At 39.5% G+C, this 21,745-nt stretch overlaps 1 protein-coding gene and 1 long non-coding RNA gene across 3 annotated transcripts in view; one reads left to right on the forward strand and one right to left on the reverse strand.

The window, feature by feature from the left end:
* Nucleotides 1-21,745, forward strand: part of LOC145441597 (uncharacterized) — a 209,639-nt gene that overhangs the window by 23,138 nt on the left and 164,756 nt on the right. The window lies entirely within an intron of this gene.
* On the reverse strand, nucleotides 3,161-21,708 carry LOC145441584 (sodium- and chloride-dependent GABA transporter 2-like). 2 transcript variants are annotated; one of them, XM_080319485.1, is made up of 15 exons: nucleotides 19,069-21,708; nucleotides 18,950-18,997; nucleotides 18,573-18,679; nucleotides 18,384-18,514; nucleotides 17,804-17,930; nucleotides 17,525-17,672; nucleotides 17,329-17,464; nucleotides 14,326-14,460; nucleotides 14,187-14,269; nucleotides 12,265-12,389; nucleotides 11,986-12,098; nucleotides 11,592-11,726; nucleotides 9,536-9,739; nucleotides 3,548-3,715; nucleotides 3,161-3,486 (listed from the first exon to the last, which is right to left on the reverse strand). In XM_080319485.1, exons 1-15 carry the CDS (start codon nucleotides 19,218-19,220, stop codon nucleotides 3,409-3,411), a joined length of 1,890 nt encoding a protein of 629 aa, XP_080175611.1. In that variant the 5' UTR covers nucleotides 19,221-21,708; the 3' UTR covers nucleotides 3,161-3,408. The 2 variants fall into 2 exon arrangements, with proteins under 2 accessions (XP_080175611.1, XP_080175610.1); XM_080319484.1 differs by having other exon boundaries at nucleotides 14,166-14,269.

Genomic DNA, 21,745 nt, shown 5'->3' on the forward strand with positions numbered 1-21,745 from the left:
GGATTAGTAATTTCAGCCAATCATTATTTCCTCGTGTGTCATGCTTGTATTTATACCCTGTGTTCTGTTGTCTCGTGGTCTTTTCATTTAACTGCACTCTGGATCGTGTCGCCTGTCTTATAGTTATTCTGCTGTACAATATACTGATTTCGTATTGCAACCTCGTCGTATTGAGTTACTGTTCAAACAAGATCAAGAACATAACAATAATTAGTATCCCATGATGCGAAATAATGCTTATTCTGTCGAAAATTGATACCTCCTGGGATGCATCAATTCAATACGTATCAAGCTCTCTGCACCTTCCGCATAGCTCAATTTGCAGCTTTTGACAGTCCACGCAAACGAATAAAGACTGTTTTCAAAACTACTTACTTACTTGAGTAGATTTAAAGTCAGTCAATTATACTTCTTCTTCAAGTAGTTTTAGTTGGCTTATGAAAGAAGTACTTCTACTCGTACTTGAGTAGATTTTTTTCGTCGCTACTTCTACTTCTACTTGAGTAGCTTTCTTGACTACTCTGACCACCTCTGTGATACGTCAGTGACGTGTGGTCAGGGGAGGCAAGTGAGGCAGTGCCTCACCTGTCGTCGGCATGAGTGAACGAAAATTCTGAAACCTTCAATTACTACTGGTATTTTCTATCGATGTTCATGAATGACTGGATTTTGAACATTTTCCTCCCAAAACTAGGGGATTTGCATATTTATTATTCGATTGAATAGTATATTCATATTGAAATGAACCCGAATATTTTCGGCTGACACTCGTCAGGGGTAATGGTCAGCAACTAGTAGAGAATAAGAAAGAACATTGTATATCAACAATCGTATCACAAAATATGACGTCACCAGCATGAAACTTCGAATGAGAGAGCATTCAGTGCACTATTCCTAGGTGGTACACGAACTCCTTCTGTTGACAGAGTTTCGGTTGGTGTATTTTGATAAAAGTCGACTCCAAGGCACACAAGTGGAAGTGTGAACGGCCCCTCCCAATAACCTGACATTTGTCGTCTCGGTAATTATTCGCACAAATCGGATTGTCCAACAGATGTTTGTCGATTGCAGAATTAATGGCCTTCGATCGGTCAGCATCAAGCTTGAGTGGATGAATTAAGGGTGAGCTTTTCACCGAGCTTGATGCACGTGTTCTGATAAATCTATTTATTATTGGAAAATAAATCCTGAAACGAGAGGTAAGGCACAGAGGGGCCAAGATGGCCACAGACTCGCCATTGATGCCGCAATTCATCGTAAATAGCTTAGAATTTATAATAACTGATATTAATCGAATGCAACTGTTACACTGATCCTGACTCATCGACTTCTTAATTCTCAAATTATTCGGCAGGAACATATAACGTTGCGCTACACGACTACATTTGATCGATGGTACTACCATAGTGTCCTATATGGTGTGGACCAGGGGTCACCAACCCGGTGCCCGCGGGCACCAGGTAGCCCGCGAGTACTAGATGAGTAGCCCGCGAGCCCATTCTAAAAATAGGTGGAATAGCAGCATTTACCAATATTCGTCAGATTATTATCAGTGAGCTTTTAAATATATAGATTGATTGATTCAGCTATTCTTGTTTGAAACACACTAACATTTAACCTACATATATAAACACTTAAAAATATCTTCAATTACAATTAGCAATATAGAGATGTATGTGATAGAATTACCAGCAATTCAAGATACGGCGCATTGCCTATACAGGTGACATGACGGAATGCCGTCCCCGGTCTTCTTGAAATGGTGGGGAGTTCCGTTACGATAGCTCGACGACCAGGACGATGCCAAAGTAGTAAACAATATTGCTATACGGACTTAGATAGCCGTGAAGTACTAACAGATTTTCAGTATCTGTATATCCATTACGTATTGCATCTTTTGTCACAGCTTGTTCTGTTACACTCAACGCAGTTTAATCTACCATGTTTCTAACTTTTTGTAATCGTTGCTGCTGTCTGGTATAATGAAATCTTGTCATTTCTGGATTCTGATCAGTAGGAGATTGAAATTGTACCAATGCAAAATGACCCCCATCTCACTGTGCAGCAAACGATTGGTGCATTGTTGATACGGAAAAGTACAGTGGTGTACGCGCAGCAACTCTGCAGGTTGCAAGCGTCTAAAGTTCAACTTATCGTTGTGAATCAGCCTTTTCGGACATGAACTTCATCAAAAACAATCACAAAACACGCTTAATTATTGCACAACTGGAACACTCACTCAGAATTGCAATGTCAAGGTAAATACCAGAGTACACCGCACTAGTTGATATCATACAATGCCAGGCTTCCCATTGACTGCTATAGAAACAGATAACATGATGTCCAGTCCTGTCCAGTGCTATGAATATCAATGCGGAAATTCAGTGTGGTACGGGTAAACGGTGGGAGTAAATAGTCGCCCGCCGCTTCAATCAGTACGCAAAAGTAGCCCTTGGCTGCAAAAAGGTTGGTGACCCCTGGTGTGGACACAAGCAAATCTCACGGCTTAGTGAAATTTGTCTATACGTCACATTTTCCATTTGGCTAAAGGCAATTTGACTGTAGTTTTTGACCGGCTTGTCGGGCAGCAAATTTGATGAAACGGGTTTCAAGCGAAAGCTGCTGCTGTACTGATTACGAAAATATAAATTTTATTTCGCCCATGGCCCTGCAACCCCCACAATCAGCCTCGAATTTTGTTATTGTTATGGAGAGTGGGATAGTGACGCAACAATGCTGTCTGGCGAAACAAGTGCGTATAGCTCAGGAGCTAATGGATTGCTGCGCGGCGAGAGTGAGTGCTCAAAATCAAATTTATACAATTTATACATCCAAAAGGGGTCCGCGGATACAAAAAGGTTGAGAACCACTGCTTTATGATTTTGACGGGGTTAACCGCTACTTATTCCCTAATCCGTTGTACAGCCTACTCCCCATCCCCAACCAATATATAACTTGACCCTAATACCTATTCACCCGTGGCCATGCCCAAACTAGCCTATCACTGATATAACTCCCGACATAAATGAACAATAACGCCTACCTGGTCAAACCTAACCCCAAACCGCTGATCTAACCAAACTAAAAAATCCAAAGGCATAACCTATAGCTAAACCCGCCTCTTAATATGCCCAACCACGCCTTACCCGCCATTCATCAGTAGTGTATCGTGTCGTCACCAAAACTATATTATGGCATCACTAGGAATATGTGGTTACAACAATGACATTACCATCGCTACCATGAACCAGAGATGTCTAGAAGTTCTAGATATCCCTGCCATGAACATCGCTAAAGTATATGATAACAGTGCCAAAGTGTATGTTGACATCACTGATATAGCCGACATCGCCAATGTAAATCCAACCCACGGGTAGTAAGGTTTTAAAGCCCACGCACGGGTGACTTTTACGTAAAAGTCTTCATCTCGACCTTTTGAGAGTAACTGCGTCGTCGAGACAGAACGCTGGTAGTCGCGTACCACCTCTATATGTAAAAATAAAAAGATAATGAATCGAGGTCATGATAAGTTCCGATTTTCCGTTACTTGTGTCACGGGCTCTCTTCCTTTCACCATTGATTTCGCTGCAAACAGTGGAATAGGTAGAAGAACAGTAAGGCTGATGATCCAGCCGACAACCTCGGCCCATTGGGGATACTCGTAGTCTCCAAGTTTCAGTGGAGCGTATTGAACGCATGCGACGACTAGTATGACCTGTTTTAAGAGAAGACAATCAGAAATGTAGCAATGTTTTCGTTTGGTGTAGGCAATAAATTACAGGGACAAGCTAATTTCTGACCTTGATAGTGCCATTTTGAAGACATAAAATTTTGACAGGTTACAACGAACACGGTGTGTGAGCAAAATTCCACTTTGAAGTGCATATAGTTTGAGTCCTCTGATTACACGTAGGCCATCTATGTGGAATCCATTATTTGGGATTCAAAAACCCTTAGAATACTATTCTAAGTTCTCAATCTGTCCGATACAAAGTTGAAATTATAGCGACGAATCCGCGTGAACTAGACCATCGGTTCTGAAAGTACAAATGTGCAAAACAGAATTCTAGGGTCTGTGAATCCTTCGAGCGTCCGCAGACTACTATCCAAGCGGTCCATGAAAGGTGAACGAAAAGGTCAAAAGTCCCGTGATTAAATCTGGATTTACGGCCGAACTGTGGATTGATCAATCCACCGATTAGTAAATATATGATATCCAGCGATTAGGAAGTAGATGATATTAAGCGATTAGGAAGTAGATGATCTCTGCACGCCAACGTAGTAATCAGCATATTTCGGCATCTGTGATAGCGGGCCCTAATTTTAAAATTTAGCGCGATTACTAGGTATATTTTTTCCTATTTTCAATGCTCATGCATTTTCTTACATCATGTAGTCGCCATGCGCGACCCAGGCTGCATTTATCTAAATTTGCATTATACCAATTTCCATTCCCTTGAACTTGCTATTGAGAACTGGATGCGTGTTCATTGTTCAATGAACACGAACAGACATGGTGCAGAAGGCCTTCAGATACATATACGTACCACACATACATATGTACATTCGGTCCTTTCGTCGGTTTTCATTGCCGGTTGGATAATTTTTCATATTATAAATATTGATTATTATTAAAGTCACTCAAGATATCTAACAATTGATTGGGTAGTGAAGGCTGCGATCCAAACGTGTCAGAAACCCTTTTGAATTGTTATCATAAGTATTGTGACCTGCTTGAATGCCGGTAATTTTGCACGCACAGTGAATCTACTATATTGAGAATGTATATCGCAAAAGCACTCGGTTTTGTAGCGGGTAAATTTGGCCTTAACATCGTTTTCAATTCGGATTTAAATCTTGCTGTTTGATGGCACAGTGTGGATACTGCATGTTTTGTGACTTCCGTTTCATAAGAAAAACCAAACTGAAGCGTTTTACATAGTTAATTCGAGTCCATAAACATGAATTTATGGAGATGCCAAAACTGTCAAAAATAAAATCTGAAAAATGCCAAATATAACACGGCCTACATATGACCGAACGAATAAGAACGTAATTTGACGTACAATGAGTCGCGTCATGAGTAACAAGTTAAATATGGACGCCACGAGTGAAATTGCGCGACAATTCGAGAATACTTAAGTGTTTACACTGGTCAACACAGTTTTGTTGACTTTGATCAGGCAATTGATTTTGACTAATTTTGGCCCTGAATTCAAAAATTACTTCCGTTTTTTTCTATCACGTCGAGTTTTTGGGTTATGCACCCCCACATTGCCTCAAAACCCACATAATAGCGCTACTTTAAATATTTTGTATAAAACGTATAAAACGTTTCAAAAACTACAACCAGTCGAAAGTAAATCATTAGACTTCAAATAAACATTTGCACTGCTTTATCTGGTTGATTTAAACTGATATTGCTTGTACAGGACAAATAAAGTACGAGTTTCAGGGTCCAAATTCACGCTAATAACCCATAATTCTGTAGGTTGTCTAATTTGATACTCGAGCAATAGTCAGCTAAAATATACAAGCTCCAATCTACTCTGGTATCTTATCCCCATCATCTACAGATGTTGGGGGACATTTTCTCCTTGGCCATCTCTGACTATGTCAAGGTTTTCAGGGAAATTATTAAAATATTTTAGTTTTTTTTTAAATGTTTTTTAAATATGGCAATGGCACATGTGTATCAGGGTTGCATGTGCTGTGCATTCTTATTGTCTGAAAAACAAAGAAAACATAATATTTTCAAAGCTGACACATACGATCCAATCGTGCTCGTGATATTGCAACAATTCTATGTTTCTGTATTGTTCTCAATCTTCCTGTATTATTCACGAAGACTAACCGAGTGTGCAATTGTTACGGCATCTAAGAATTTGCCATTTTGGAGAATGCCACACTATAGGATCCTTTTTGAGCTACCTATAGGCATTTGTCATTCACTTGAGTTCTAAATGGGGATTCCTAACTCCTCCAGTAATCCATGGTGACAGTATCATGCCAATACCAGTATCACGGCAATACAAAAAGCTACCGAAAGTAGGCCGACGAAGAAAAGGCTGATTCTCCTGATCGAAAGTGAGATACCTTCTTTACCTTGCCAAGTAATCTTTTCTCACTTCGTAAGGATGTTAAAAGTTCTGAAAATTTCTTTTCCAAGTCCCAAAGCCCATGTCAGATCAATCACTTGTGTTGGTGGACTACTCTACATTCTGAATCATCTTCGATTTCAAAATTTACATCATTAGGCCTGCTATCCATAATATCTTCATCTTGATCCAAATTATCGAGCATATAGCAGTTTAAAGTTACACTGGATAAGCTGAATGGGGCATTGGACCTATAGCTGATAGTAAATGTAATATTTATTTTTCTTGCCATATCCTGCAGTTTACATCAACTATGTGCGTAAAATATCCTCGGATGGCTGCATCCTCTAACCAAAAATGGGAGAAAGCATCGGCGTAGATCGATACCACTACCTTTATTCTTAATAATTCAATTGAACCCTTGGCTAGGTAACTTAATATATGGTAAAAGTGTGGATTTTTATATGGTATGGAAAAGTGATATGGCTAAATTCGTGAAAATTTGCATATTTTGAGCATATGTCGTAGAGCAAAAACTTGGCGTGATAGAAGAAAACCAGTGGCATTTCTGGAATCAGCACGCCAAAATTAGCCAAAATCAAGTGCAAAATCGAAATCAACAAATTTTTTGTTCCAAACTGTTGCCGTGTGTTATCAAGCAGACAGGAATCAGTCTTCACAAGGGTTGTAGCCAAGTCACAAGGCTCCGAGTCACAAGTCAATTTCACTTTTCATGTTTTGACTCGAGTCCAGTCGAGTCATTTTCAATTCACCACCGAGTCAAGTCCGAGTCCAAGTCATCGAGCAGAGGGTCAAGTCCGAGTCATGGTATCATGACTCGAGTCCGAGTCCAAGTCATTGTGTTGATTGCTCAGTCTCCAGGTAAAGTCTTGTTAAACTCACTTTATATAACTATGTTTGGTGATATCGAATGTTTCGCATTTATCATATACTAATTTCCCACACTTTTGGCAGTTTCTGGTTGCATTTTCAAGTACCAGTACCAATCAAACGAAATACCAGTAGGATGGTTACTTCACAATTATTCGGAATTACAATGAAATGTCGGTCTTGGCCGTATGAGTCTCGAGTCAATGACTTGGTCCGAGTCATGCGCAATGACTCGAGTCCAAGTCGAGTCAATACACAGATTGACTCGAGTCGAGTCGAGTCGAGTCATTTCCTTATTTTAAAAAAATGACTCGAGTCAAGTTAAGTCATCAGAAAATCTTGACTCGAGTCGGACTCGAGTCGAGTCATGAGTCGAGTCATTACAACCCTGGTCTTCCCGGAATAGATGATTACAAATGTGAAAACACGTATTCAAGCAGCAATTCGTCATTTACGTCGAACACAACGTGGTCCCGAGGATAGCTTGTGTCCGGGCAATTGTTTGCTGATTATAATCGGGCTTAATTGTACTTTCCGATCGATGTTCACAAAGCCTTTCGAGGGAGGAATGAATGATGGGTATCCGTCCGTCTAATCGCGACGAGATAAGGTGTTTGGCATATTTGACAAATGAATTGAATTGGAAACCGTAACATTTAGAAATTCTTCGCGACCTCTCTAAAATAGCTTTGCGACCCACACATTTGTATAGAATCTCACTCGTATGAAGCAGCTCGTGTCAAATCAGGCCATACGTATTTAATTGAATCTTTCGGAGCATCATGTGCAGTCGCTAAACCCATACCCAAAGCAAGCCAAAGATGTGCGTAATAGGCTAGTGCAGGGATATAATGGAAATGTACCATTACGTGGCCCGCGAAGAAGTGCTAATTTTAAATGGCGTGCGTTACGCAAAATCGGAAATAGCTTATGTTCTGGTATACGTTTGAATTGAGCCCAAGTGTACTGTATGGTGTATATCAGAGGTCTCAAACTCAAATGTGCTCGCGGGCCAGTTTTCCCGTTTTGACGACGCCGCGGGCCGCAGCACTTATAGGGGTGTTCTATGTCTTTCCAAGTAGGCCTTATTTGGCGGGATTGAATTGTCCTATTGAAAGTGAGACGATCCAGCAGACTGACAGTAAACAAACATCGTCAAAATGTGATTTACTCTTGTATCAATTTAGGCCTGGCACGAAAAGAATCATCACATTTATATCTATTTGAATAGAATTGTTGTTGCACTTGATATATATTAATTATAAGATATAGACACCATATGGCCGGAAGAATGTATGATGCCATCATAAAAGCTATCGGGTTATAATTTTGCAGCTACTATGAATATTTTGAATTTAACAGATTGATAATAGAGACTGATCTGATATCAAAACATTTTTAGGTTGAGCATTGTAATTCCAATCCAGGATTCGGGTGTACGTCTGATATGTAGGCTATTAATCTCATGGCCAAATATCTTCAAATACATGAGCAGAAAAAATATAAATATAATATAAATATATTAATGAATTTGTCTTAGTGATTGAATTATCGGAACGCCGAACGGCCCATTGTTGTTACATCGTTGGAGCGTACCACTACGGTATACTCGGTACCTTGAAGAGGCCTTAATAACATGGATTAGCGACCAAAGATGTAACGAACAGATTGCCCATGGTTGCCATAACTACTTGCTTAGTTAGCGAAATACCAAGCTGCGACCTTCTGATCTATTACTATTCCCCTGATACGCGATTAGTCTGTTGCGTCCATGGTGCTAACAAATTCACGGCATTCCGAGTCACTCCGAGTCAACTCGGGTCATTTTCATTTTGCCATCGAGTTAGTCCGAGTCTGAGTAATTCTGAGAAAGGTAACGTCCAATTCCAACTCACAAATTTCAGTCACGAATCGTCTAAGGGTCAGGTTTTGTCACCATGAATTGGAAATGTGGCGAAATAGTGAATCTTCCCCTACATGGTAGCGTTTGCAATAGATGTGATAGTGAAGTTTGATTTATAGTTTCAGGCTTTCGGAGCAAGTTAAGAGGGAATTTTGACTTTATAACCTGAAAAGATATATGTGACACGTATATATTGTCAAATTATTAAAAATCTTAAAATGTCGTCAAGGGCCGCACAAAATGCTCTGGAGGGCCGCGTGTTTGAGACCTCTGGTATATATAGAAGGTACAAAAACACTAAAATAGCTACTTTATACGTATGCTGGCTTTGCATATGAATATTTCTGGCAAAATATCCAAAAGCCTGAAATATTTATTCGAGCTTCGCGTAATTTACCTCCAAGTATTTTTAATTAGTGTCTTAAGTTTCGAAACAGCGATAGCCTGCCACATCGTGCAATTGTACATTTTTATTGCAAAAATACCCTGGTTTTTTCAATGATTATGATTTGACGATAAGGGGGAGGGGCGCAAGATATTCTTACTATCGTCAATGGGAGGGTGTCTCAAAAGTTTTAGAACCACTGTACTATAGTCGGCTATTGTTCATCAAGTCATAGAGACTGGTACTAATTCTACTTACCAGGATGACACATGGATCCACAGCAATCATGCAGTATTTCAACAAAACATTCGGGTAGTATCCTATCATCGACTTGACATCATCCAGGAACTTGTCCATTCCGTAAATCCACGCTATTCCAGCGACTTCACAAAACGCTACTAACAGAATGCAGAAACTGCTTGTTCCGTACATGTTGACGAGTTCGAAAACGTATATACCACCCTGTGAGAAGGATGCTAATTGAGTATTGACAACCTATTCAGTAGTGCGATTTCTCATTGCCGTCGATGGCATAGGAAAATGACATAGTTTGCACGCGGGAAAGAGGAGTATAATAGAATGCTAAGACGACTACAGCAGTGGTTCTCGTCCTCTTTGTCTACGGCCAGGGGTGGCCAACCTGCGGCCGTAGAAGCAAATTTGTGCGGCCGTAGAAGCAAATTTGTGCGGCCGTGGACACGTAATTCAATTAGTGTATCTGTTGGCGGCCCTCAACATGCAATTTCAACTTACAAATTGACTCCCGATTTCTTGAGAGATTATAATTAATCTCGAAATTTTCTTCGCGCTACGCGCGATTCAATGTGACTTCATTTTTCGATTTTAATATAGTAGCGCCCTTTGCAATCAGAGCCTCACAGTACAGATGCGAACAGCAGAGGAAAATGATGCACCTCATATAGAAATACCAACTCGGAATCGTGTGCTCCTCTCTATACCGACAATCCTGATGGAAGGTCAAGAAATAACAGCATGCAAAAATGTGACTATAATAACAATCGACCAACCCGAAGATGCATCATCAGCATAATTTTTAACTTGCCCTAAATTTTCGAATAACACCACCTCCATCAACTCTACCTGCTGTGAATGTGATCACATGAGATGAGAAATTATAAATGTTTAATATTAATATGTAAAACTACTAATATTAATGACGAAATTCATCAGTGAATCTGAAAAAATTTTCGCGCCTCGCGCGACTATGAACAATCCTATGACATTACCAGTCACCACTCGCGATTTCGGTGCTTATGGTACGCTTATATGATTAAATAGATTAGTCCGGAGTGCACCGGAAATGGACATAGACAGTTTAACATGGGTATTGGGCGTAGCTAGTTCATTACGACTATATCGTGGAATGCGGCCGTAGGCTACATGAGCAGTCGAAATGCGGCCGTGAATGGCAAAAAGGTTGGCCCCCCTGAGTCTACGCGGACCCCTTTTGAATCATCACGGACCCCCGCGGACCCCACCCCCGTTTTAGTTCAAATTTAGCGCAGTTATAAACATCGTCAATAACATCATACTATTTATATAGAAATTGGGTAGAATTTTATTATTTTAAAGCGATTTCTGTGCCTGCATTTCTTGAAATACGTGGTCATGTATTGAAAACCCGGGCCTTCGATTCGATATAAACGCAAATATAGGTGATGGTGAATGTAATAATAACTCTGCCGAAGACACATTCAGGTATGATCGCAACATATGGCACCAAAAGTGACAAACGTATTTTCTTAATGCACATATAACGTCCCTTATGTCCATCCTAGTCCTTTCCATCAAGTAGCCCGCTCACCTTGAAGTTATTTAGGAATAGTGGTCATGTACTGTGCATGTAGCCTATGTATCACAGGAGAAATGGGTTTTTGCAAACATTTCGAAGTCACCCTGATTGACCTTATACTATACTCGAGCTTTTCTATTTTTCCACAAACCCTAACAAAACTTCCAATCGGTTGATGTGAGTCCTGAAGTTGTAGCATGTACGAAGCGACACTGCCTCGTGATTTGCCTAATTTAATTAATATTAATAATTAGGTTATCAACCATTTTACAAATTTAGAGGTTTCGCGAACCCCCTGAAAATGCTTCGCGGGCCTCTAGGGGTCCGTCGACTCCCAGTTGAGAACCACTGGACTGCGGAATGTAGTCATGCTCCAATTATGACTTCACAGCTGGCATTTATATATCGTAGGTGGCGAACTTTTTAAAACCGGTCGCAAATGTCGTGCCATCGTTCATGGAGCATCCAGTTGCAAAATTTACGAAAGGAGCGTGAACTTACGTCGAAAAGCATTGGCAGTCCCAAGAAAAACGGGAAGAGGCACATGCCGAATCGACAGGTTTGAATTCCTGGCGAGACAAACCATTTCGGTCTGATATCTTCAAGAAGTCTGGTTATTCCTTCAATTGATCCAAACTTGAAAGAGCAACATAGACAATTAGAACGTATGTTATCTGTTAAACTATCAATAGTTAAACCTTGATACAACGCGCATGCATGGATATAATTTCCGAAACCATAGTTTCGTTGGTACCGCTGCACCACTGAACCACGCAGAAGCTGTATTCTCAGTGTCTGGATTGCGGGTTAGCGACAAGGCACAAAGCAAACCGATGAGTGGGTAGGCCGATTTTAGAAGGCAATAAGATTAGCGGACACTATGCAAAGCTCTTACTGCACTATCAACAGCTATGAATCCCAGCGTGATGAAAAATATTGCTGCCCATATCTGTGAACCGGGAAGTAGTGTAAGTCCGGCAGGAAATACCTCGAAAACTAGTCCAGGCCCTGTCAATGGAAAGCGATTTACTCGATGGCTGATAGCCGGTTATCGTATTTCAGCAGCTCCAGCAAGAAATTCTTGTTTTCTGGGTATATGTTAATTACTTGTCTATTTAGAACAGGCTTTCACCGACAATGAGGTTGCCCTTCGTAGCTGATTCTAAATTACTACCTTGCTCTGCAATGTCGGTAATATTTTTATTCTGGACGTGCGCCATATGTCCAAGGTAACAGAATATAACGAATCCGGCGAAGACTGACGATCCGCAGCTCGTGGCAACACAAATGAATGCATTTCTGTAGAACGATTGAATAAATCACCGAAACATATAATGGTGGTTAAATGTGATTTGCGTCAACAATATAACACAAATACAGCTTCGTGATAATCACACCAGAGCCCACAATAATTAGTACGTAGTAAGTATCGACATAGTAGGTCCCGATAATATCTTGCTATCGTTGTACCGCAATTGACAAATACCTTACTTCACTGTTAAGTGAAATATTATATCAATGACTGTCACATTGTTTTACTATGTGACGATTATAGGGATGGGCTCAATCGAGTATCTGTGTGATTCTATTCTGATTCGACATATTATCCTTACAGTCGAGCCGATGATACGAATACCAGATGGTATGACGTCATATCAGTAATAATGACTTGAAAGGTTCTTTTTTGCGACCACAAGAAACATGATGTCGGTCACACGTCATCCGAAATAATATTATATTTCCGGGCCGTGACTATTTCGTAGCGCTTTGTGTTCATTGTAAGTGTCGTTCAGTACTTGACAGAATTCTCGTCCCATGAATGTTAGTATTTAGTATCCTTATGAAACATGTATTCCGATGCTGATCTATAACCAATAAAGGTTTCGAGGCTCCAACGGCGGAAATACAGTATTGAAACTATTTTTTTTATTTATAAAATAATGGTCTTGATGCGAACGCGTATATTTTCGTTATTCGAAATAAAATCGACTCTTGCCATAGTCATCTCGAATCATTTCAACCAATAATCGAATCGTTATGAATATTTCTAGTCACAGTTCATCATATCCCGCATAGTACGACGGAATATGCGAATTAATGTTGTAGTGTTCTCTATATATTGAATATATTCAGATATCTCCCGCGATGACTTGGCGGTACCAATGCAGATATGTCAAAATATTTAAGAAAATTATCGCTTCTCGTTTCTAAACAAATTTTCATAAATAAATATACGTTTGGTAAAATAGATAAATATATCAATGACTTAATATATTGAATGGACAGCTTCTTGCAGGTACAGAACTTCAATATACAATTGCGTAGTATATTCATATTGAAGTGAACCTGAATATTTTCGGCTGACACTCGTCAATTGTATATATTGAATGGGTAGCGGTCTTCTAGCAATGTAATTATAAACTATATTCCCATATGTTATCCAGCTATAGGGTCATTGGAATGTTTTTATCAAGATCAATGGCGGGCAATATACGGCGGGCCGGACGCGGTACGCAACTTGATTTAGAGCGGCCCGCAGACAGGTCCCCCGGTCTTACATGATTATGTGGCCACAATCTGCCGCAATCCCCCATTACATGCTTACTACGTCAAATTATAGTCACTTCAAGTTATTCGTTAATTCTTTGTTCGTCTATGAACATTATCAAGACAGATCTGCGTTCCAATCTCACTGATGTTCACGTGCAGTCTTCACTAAGGGTTTCTACACCCGACATGTAGCTAGAGTTCAAGGAACTTTGTGGCAACTTCGATCGACCACAGATGTCTTGTTGACTTCAACAGCTATTGAAGTGCAATAAGTTAGTAATGTGAAATTAAATACTGTTTTGTACTCTTGTGCTTTAAACATAAAGTGTGAATTAAACAGGATTTATTCCTTGTATAGGTGGAAAAATACGCGATTAATGTACCGATTCAGGAATCCGACCCGCCAAGTTCATCATTTCCGCATATTAGGCCCGCCGACCAGAGAGGTCGCCAGTCTCTGCTACATACAATGTATCTATCACGAGAAGTATATACACTGCTATATAGGGTACATTTAGTTATTACTTGTAGCAATCAGTATTAAACTTGTTGTAACTCCCAAGGCCGTACAGGACCGTGAACGAAACTCCCAATGTGTAGAGGACTTGTCCTGCTGCATCCAACCATACCTGGAAAATCACAAGCAAGCTTATGCAATCGAATGACGAACATGATGCTATTTTACTTGCGGCTTGGCGAGTTCTTCTAATCGTGGGTATATGAAATACACCACTCCCTCCCTAGCCCCTTCCAACATTGCCCCGCGTATCAACAAGACCAACAGCATGACGTAAGGCGAAATGACAGTAACATATGCTACCTGCAAAAGAAACATTTAAATAAATATCCAGTGGACTGAATGGCTTGGCTGCGTGGGCTTTTTGGATCCATGGCGACTGAAACATGCCTTAATCCACGTCGCGCAAAATATTTTTTTCTTTGAAATCACATTTTATCGCTTTCATCCAAAACCTATTTTAAATATTCCCATATAATCTTCATTTCATGCGGCGTGTTATAATGATGAAAGCAGGTTTATCTAGATCAGGGCTCTTCAACCGGGTGTTTCGTGCACCCTGGGGTGTACCAATAATATAAAAAGGTGTACCACTCAGATGGTGTTACTGGGGTGTACCAGACCCGCATTGGAATGAACCAATGACTATCTATTACATTAACTAGGCAAGTTTATGCATCAGAACATGTTGACCGGTTGTGCAATATAGTACAATGTTCATGTCAGCTGTATGCAGCTTATAAATTACATTCATTTGTGGTGTCATTAGCAAATCATTATCCTAATAATTGGGTCATCATTCATTGGTAATGGGTCGAGTTTGAAAAGAACTGTTAGGTGGTGGACGGTAACCTGGAGCCCTGATTAGTATATAGCATTCCCAATACTTTGCAGCCTTGCTCATCCATATTTCAACAGACAAGAGGTGGAAACCTGCAGGGATACCATCGCATGCAACCGTTAAACGATGATTATGAGACCCTCTACACATAATTAAATTAATGTGTGTTGACGGCCGTAAATACGCAATTTGAATTAACGAATTGGTTCCTAGATCTTTGAGAAATGTTAATTAAACTTGAAAATCTTATTCACGCTTGGTGCGATTAAGGGTGATTTTTCGTTTGTAATAATTCGATTGTTGATATGCAATGTTCTTTCCAATTCTCTACTAGTTGCTGACGATTACCCCTGACGAATGTCAGCCGAAAATATTCGGGTTAATTTCAATATGAATATACTATTCAATTGTATAATTTAATAGTGTAATCTGCACTACACCATACATAAGCGAACCGCAGAGGAATACGATGCACCCCATAAAGATATACCAAGTCAAAATCGTGTGCGTTTCACGAATAAAGGTTTTTCTGCTACGCTTGGGCGATTCCAATATACATTTCGACTAAGCCTACAATCCTGATTGGACGTCAAAAATAACAACATGCAACAAAGTGATAAACAAAAACCGGAAGATGCATCATCACTAATTCCGTGTCCAAAATTTTCGAAGACACCCCCTATACATCAGCTCTATTAGTTAATCTGATCACGCGGGGAAAGAATGGTAAATATTTGACAGTATCACATGAAACAACCACTAGTATCGACAAAATTATTTTTCAAGGTAGAAAAGGAACTCAGATAACTCCCGATTTTGGTACATAGATTAGTAAGCCTCCGGCAAAGTTAAAAACTTTTATACGCAAGCGCTATCCGCGATGCCAAGTTTCTAGTAGCTAATTTATCTTGAGTATATGACGTCGAGATGCCATGGCGGTTGTATGCGATTTTGCTAATCGAAAAATGCCGTGAATAGCGAAAAGGCTGAACAAATGAACACCCCTGGATTAGGCTTACTACGGAATCAACGTGATATGTGGTCAGGGGTGTACGAGTTTCGAATAAAAGTTAAAAGGGTATACCACGACGAAAAAGGTTGAAAAGCACTGATCTAGATATTTATAAATATTAGGGATGGAGTGAACGTCTGAAAGGTTCTGTGTGAACGCGAAGTGAACCTTTTCGAAAGGTTTTGTGTGAACGCGAACGTTAACCTTGTGTCGTCACGTCACGTCATATTGCTAATTCCTACCCTACATTTCAGTCAAGTGATAGCCAATGTTAATGTACACGATGCCTAGCGACGACTCGGGCCACATAATGCCACAATGCTGAAGTACGTTTTGACTTTTAAACGTCGCCAAATGTATCAACTAGGCAATCAAATGACATAATATTCCCATGAAATCAATATCTTCCGTCGTTTTGCCAGCAATTTCGACGACGACTTGCAAGGGAATAATAGCTTACGCCTTAACGGTCTATGCCAGACCGGACAATGATTTCTGAGTATTGCTACGTTGATGTTGAGCAGAGTGTAAAACAGGTTTCTATACTTGGTACCGATATTACCCCATTAACAAGTTACGCAGCAGTATAGCCAACACCCCAATCGCACGGATTTGGTTTTTATGATACAATAAACATATGAAGTCAAGATTGACCCCGTGCGCCTGCTAGATTTTTTTACATCAGACAACGACATCAAATTCATTGATTGGTGGAATAAGCAATTAAGCATCATTCGCCGATTACCTACTATCCTACATGTAGTGTATTTCGCTTTTCGGGTCAAGCTCACAGCAGAGAGTCATTAAATATTCGCAAACGGAAAGCTGGATATTTCGAGCAGACTTTTGTAATAAAGCAATTAAATTTTTTGAGATTGTCAAGGTGCATGCTCGTTTAGTGTTGATTTTTCACGCTGCCAGCGCCATTCATAGAGTGGCCCGCAGTTGAAATGCAATAAATTTCAACCAAAGATGTTATAATGAAGTGAAAATTGTAATATACGAAAAAGGTTCACATTGCAGAACCTACCAAGGTTCGTTTGTGATCGCGAACCTCTAAATTTCTGAGGTTCATACACAGAACGCGAACGTGAACCTCACGTTCACACCATCCCTAATCGATATCCTTGGATGAAAGTATAAGCAGGAGTTTGACGTTCGGCGGGTTTGGGCATGTAAATTCGAACGAAATTATTTTACGAACTAGACAGAATTATAAATTTCAATGTGGCGACCATCAATTTTATCGTACAACCGTTGTATAGAAACCTATCATAGCTGATATGATTTATGATTACGATTATATGATACTCATTACCTTTCCTGTCGTTTTGATTCCTTTCCAAACGCAAAAATAGCATATCGCCCAGGACAAAATGAAACAGATAATCATTTTCCAGTTGGTGAACGATCCCATCTCATGTATTCCGGCCGTTTTTCGCAAGACGTAGTTACTGCTCGGACATAACGGGAGCGTAAATCGTGTATCGAGATGAGCAATAAAAAGATCATACTTCCAGAATTCACCCGTTGATGTTCTTGTTTCATTGGATATGATGGTCATATTGAAATCAACGTATTTTACATCAGACTGTTTCATCGCCTCGTGCGAGCCAACGATTCCTGTCACCGGGATACAATCTTCCGTATTCCATGCGTTATCTTGACAGAAGCGCTACTAAATTATTACTTTATTTCATGATTTTGGCAAAGGTCCACGAGCTGTAGCGTAACGAAAGAGTTCGACAAGACAAAAATTGATACGTTTTAATTCGTAACCCCATCCGACTTACCGCACGTTGCCCAAGGCAAATCGCCCAGAGTAACGGAGTGAGCGAAGTAGAAGAGAACCCATCCCATAACCACCATGATGTAACTGATAAAGTACCAACAAATCATGAGAGCGGAATAACCTGCGCCCTGTCAACAAGCATTGTGATAAGGCCCACTTCTATTAGACGTTGCATAGTTTATCACTTATGAAAATTTTAAATGCGAGCAGTAGTGAGGAGGCCTATATGCTAGGACTACATATTTTTGGTGAAACTATAAACTTTGTAACTAAAATGCAAAAGTAATACTCAAATAAATCAAGCCTGGAGATTACCGACTACAATATTCATTCAGGAATCAGCCAGTAGGTCACTGAATATCCGCATTAATTTGTCAGCGACCGTGTATACCCAATATACCCATCTTTACGTATAGTTACATTTTTACTTCTAATATTAATTAGGCATTTATCAGATTCGCGATCGTCAAAATCTATGGTCTTCCAAGTAACAAGTGCAATATATTTGATAACTATATATACTCTTTGTCGCTTCCTTATTGTTGTGCACACAAATATGACAATCTAAAATGTTACCATACCCTTAGTAGTGGAACCAAATCCCAAGACCCGATGCATCCGCTCTGGGTGAACTGGCCAACAGCCGTCTCCATAAAGAGCATTGGCAATCCGATGACAGTGGCACTTATCAGATACGGGATCAGAAATGCCCCTAAAATGTTGATGGTATGATACAAGATATATAGTACATGGAGATTACAGAAGGTTACCTCCCCCATTCTTGAAACAAAGGTATGAAAATCTCCAAACATTTCCTAGCCCAACGTTATATCCGATGACATTGAGCAGGTATTCAATAGTTCTGCTCCACTCCAGCCTTCGTTCATGCCGGAAATAGAAATTTTACGAAGTCCAACCGGCATCGGAATCATCATTGGTAATTTTACTTGGAAATACGATGCAATCATTTCAATATCAATTAAAATTCAATTTGCTGGTAGCCAGTGTCCGATAAATTCATGCACGTTATACAGCCAACAGCTAGAAAGTAGTCACATACATGTAATGAAATAAACGATGATGTCAAAGCAGTACTTTGAAATTGAATATGTCAAACAAAAGCATGATAGTACCTCACTGAATTTACCTTGGTTTAGTGCCATCTTGTTCAATCTTTGGTGCTTTTTTGTCAATTCTGTTGTAATGTCAAGGTGTAATTACTGATAAAAAAAATGATGTCGTAACACTAACAATGTAAATGCTCACAGGTTTTCGCATTGACCATTGGTTTCGGTCCTATCCCGTAATGTCACGTCCATGATAATTTTATCTGTGCTGTAGTTATGGATTGATAATGGAAATATATGCCTACAATGACATCTGTCGTGCAATTGGGACATGTCGGATTGTCGGTTCATGGCATACTAAAAGTAGGCCATATAGTCGGTCTGACATACATTGTCCTATAAAACATATATATGCTGATTCGCGTCAAAATATAATATTAACTGATAGCTAGGGCGATTTTTTTACCTAAAAACGGAAGATTTTGACCTAAAAATTCTAAAATTTTACATTTTTTACCCTAAAAATCAAAAGTTTGACGTATGCGTATGCAAATTCGGTGTTTCCTCACATAATGGTAGAATTGTAGGCCCACTACTTATCTTCATTTCTGATTGGAACTGTCTGTCCTTACGAAGTAGTTTGACCTGGAACTTTTTTGCCTCAAAAACTGACACATTTTTACATGAAAAAACTTTATTTTAACGAAATCTGGCCCTATGAAGAATTCCAGTAGTTACATTACGCATTATGGTAGAAATAGTTTAAAAACTTGCAGTACAACGAAAGATACTTTCCTACATTATCGGGTAGAAAGTGTCTGTCCTCACTAAGTAGCTTGCCAAGAATGGAGAAAGAACGTTCAACAGCAGCAGTTGTTGGCTGAAAACACTGAAGTTGTGCGTACACTGCTGGTCACAAACCGTGTTGCTTCATTCTGGCAATGGTATCTACATCACAATTTTTCATCTTGTGCTTCTTGATATAAGAACCATGCAATGCCCACGCAGTCTTGCTTCAGTTGAGACATTGTGTTACGTTGAGCATAGCACTATGTCAATCTATTTGTTTCATTTGAATGTTTATGATTCACAATAAGCAGACATTATGGGCCGTCTACAACGGTAGGCCAATAAAGTAGGCTACAAGCTGTAAAATGTCAAATGATAAGCTCACCGACAGTGCAAAATCTACGATACAAACGAAATGCAGGTTGCAAAGAAGTTTTTAACTTAGTAAACAATTTTGACATTTTTTTACCTAACGCTACAATTTTGACCTAATTTTGACTTTTTTTGACATGTCAAAAAAAAAATCGCCCTACTGATAACGGTTAATAGAGAAATATGCATTATGCCAGTATTCTCAGCCTTTTTGACGCTGAGGCACCCTATCAAAAGGATAAACAGTGGGGATGATGCACCCCTGAAAAGTTCGTGTGGCGAGATAGCGTAGGGTTATAATGGTTGTGGGTTCGAGTCCGACCAAGTTCGACTTCAGAATTCTTCCCCAAGTGTTGGAGGTTTATCCGGGCTCCTCCTCGCCATCTCATCCGCGTAAGCGGTGTCTTACAAAAAGCTTAGAAGTGGGCCGTGCTTTACAAGTCGGCAGATACGGAATAAAAAATAAAAAATATCGGCCTGGTGTAAATGACCATAGTAGTCGACAAACACCATGAATCCCACAAACAAGAACAACCCCTGAAAAGTTCAAGTTCGTGTGAATGAGAACTTGAACGTGAACCTATTATGACGTCACATGATATCACAATCTATACTTCCGAACGCTACATTTCTGTGAGGAATAAATGTATATAATACTTGAGGAGCCCCTTCCTATAACAGTTTTCGGAAACGCAATAATGTCGTAGATTAATTGCGACAGTCAAAATATAAAAAGAACGCAATAACTTCAACCAAATCTGGAGGGAGAAACCGACCTATATAGTTGTGTATTTACATTAAAATGCAGCTTTATGAGGCTTCAGCATTTAAAAGAGCGGTATAAAATTGGTATGAGCAAATTGTAAAGAATATGGCATATTTCAATATAATTGTATTAATTCTAATGTAATATTTGCGCAAATTATAACTTGGATTAGTTATGTAGCAATAATGTATTAAAATCTAATCAGAAGAAAGTTATTATTCCAAAACCCTCGTACACCGATCTTCAAAACACGGTTTTGGCGCGTAATTCTACTACGCACGACGTCCTCACTATCCGAGTATGTATAACGAAACTGCTGTTGTAACTGCGATACGCTAAACCTGACACGCTCTGAAACTCGGTTTGCACAAGAGCGCCTGGTTAAGGGAGGCAGGTAATGTAAATTCTAATCTGTTTTCACATTAAACGTGAAATACAATATCAATAGCATAAAGCATAAAAGGCATATTTATCTTTATCGACTGGTCTTTATGAGTGACTAATCTTCAATATGTAGCAGTCTAAATTGAGTTTGCATATATCCGTCAACATTAAAATGCGGTGAATAATCACCATGTAACAAAAATATATCGTTGAGCCGAATTTTTGATGTTTCCTATGCCATATTCCTTGATAGAACATGTTTCCGGCATTTTATTGCCACAAATGTCGTTTAAAAATGTAATTTTAAGGTTTTTAAACTTCCTGCACCATGATTTTCAAGCTCCATTATTGAATCTCATATTTACTGTGACGTCACATTGATCCATCATTCAATTCATAATAGTTGGTTGTTAGTAACAATCATTAGCTTGATCTCAGTTAGTCAGTATTGGCTACAGAAGGCAATCTCAAATTCCTTTTCGTCTTGTTCTGTTAATGCACTAATTGTGGATCTAGTGAGTATAATCTCATCATCAGTGGCGGCTCGTGACAATATCGGGTGGTG

Source organism: Botryllus schlosseri, chromosome 6, assembly GCF_051294905.1.
Source record: "Botryllus schlosseri isolate E-star chromosome 6, Bs_hap1, whole genome shotgun sequence".
Lineage (NCBI taxonomy): Eukaryota > Metazoa > Chordata > Ascidiacea > Stolidobranchia > Styelidae > Botryllus > Botryllus schlosseri.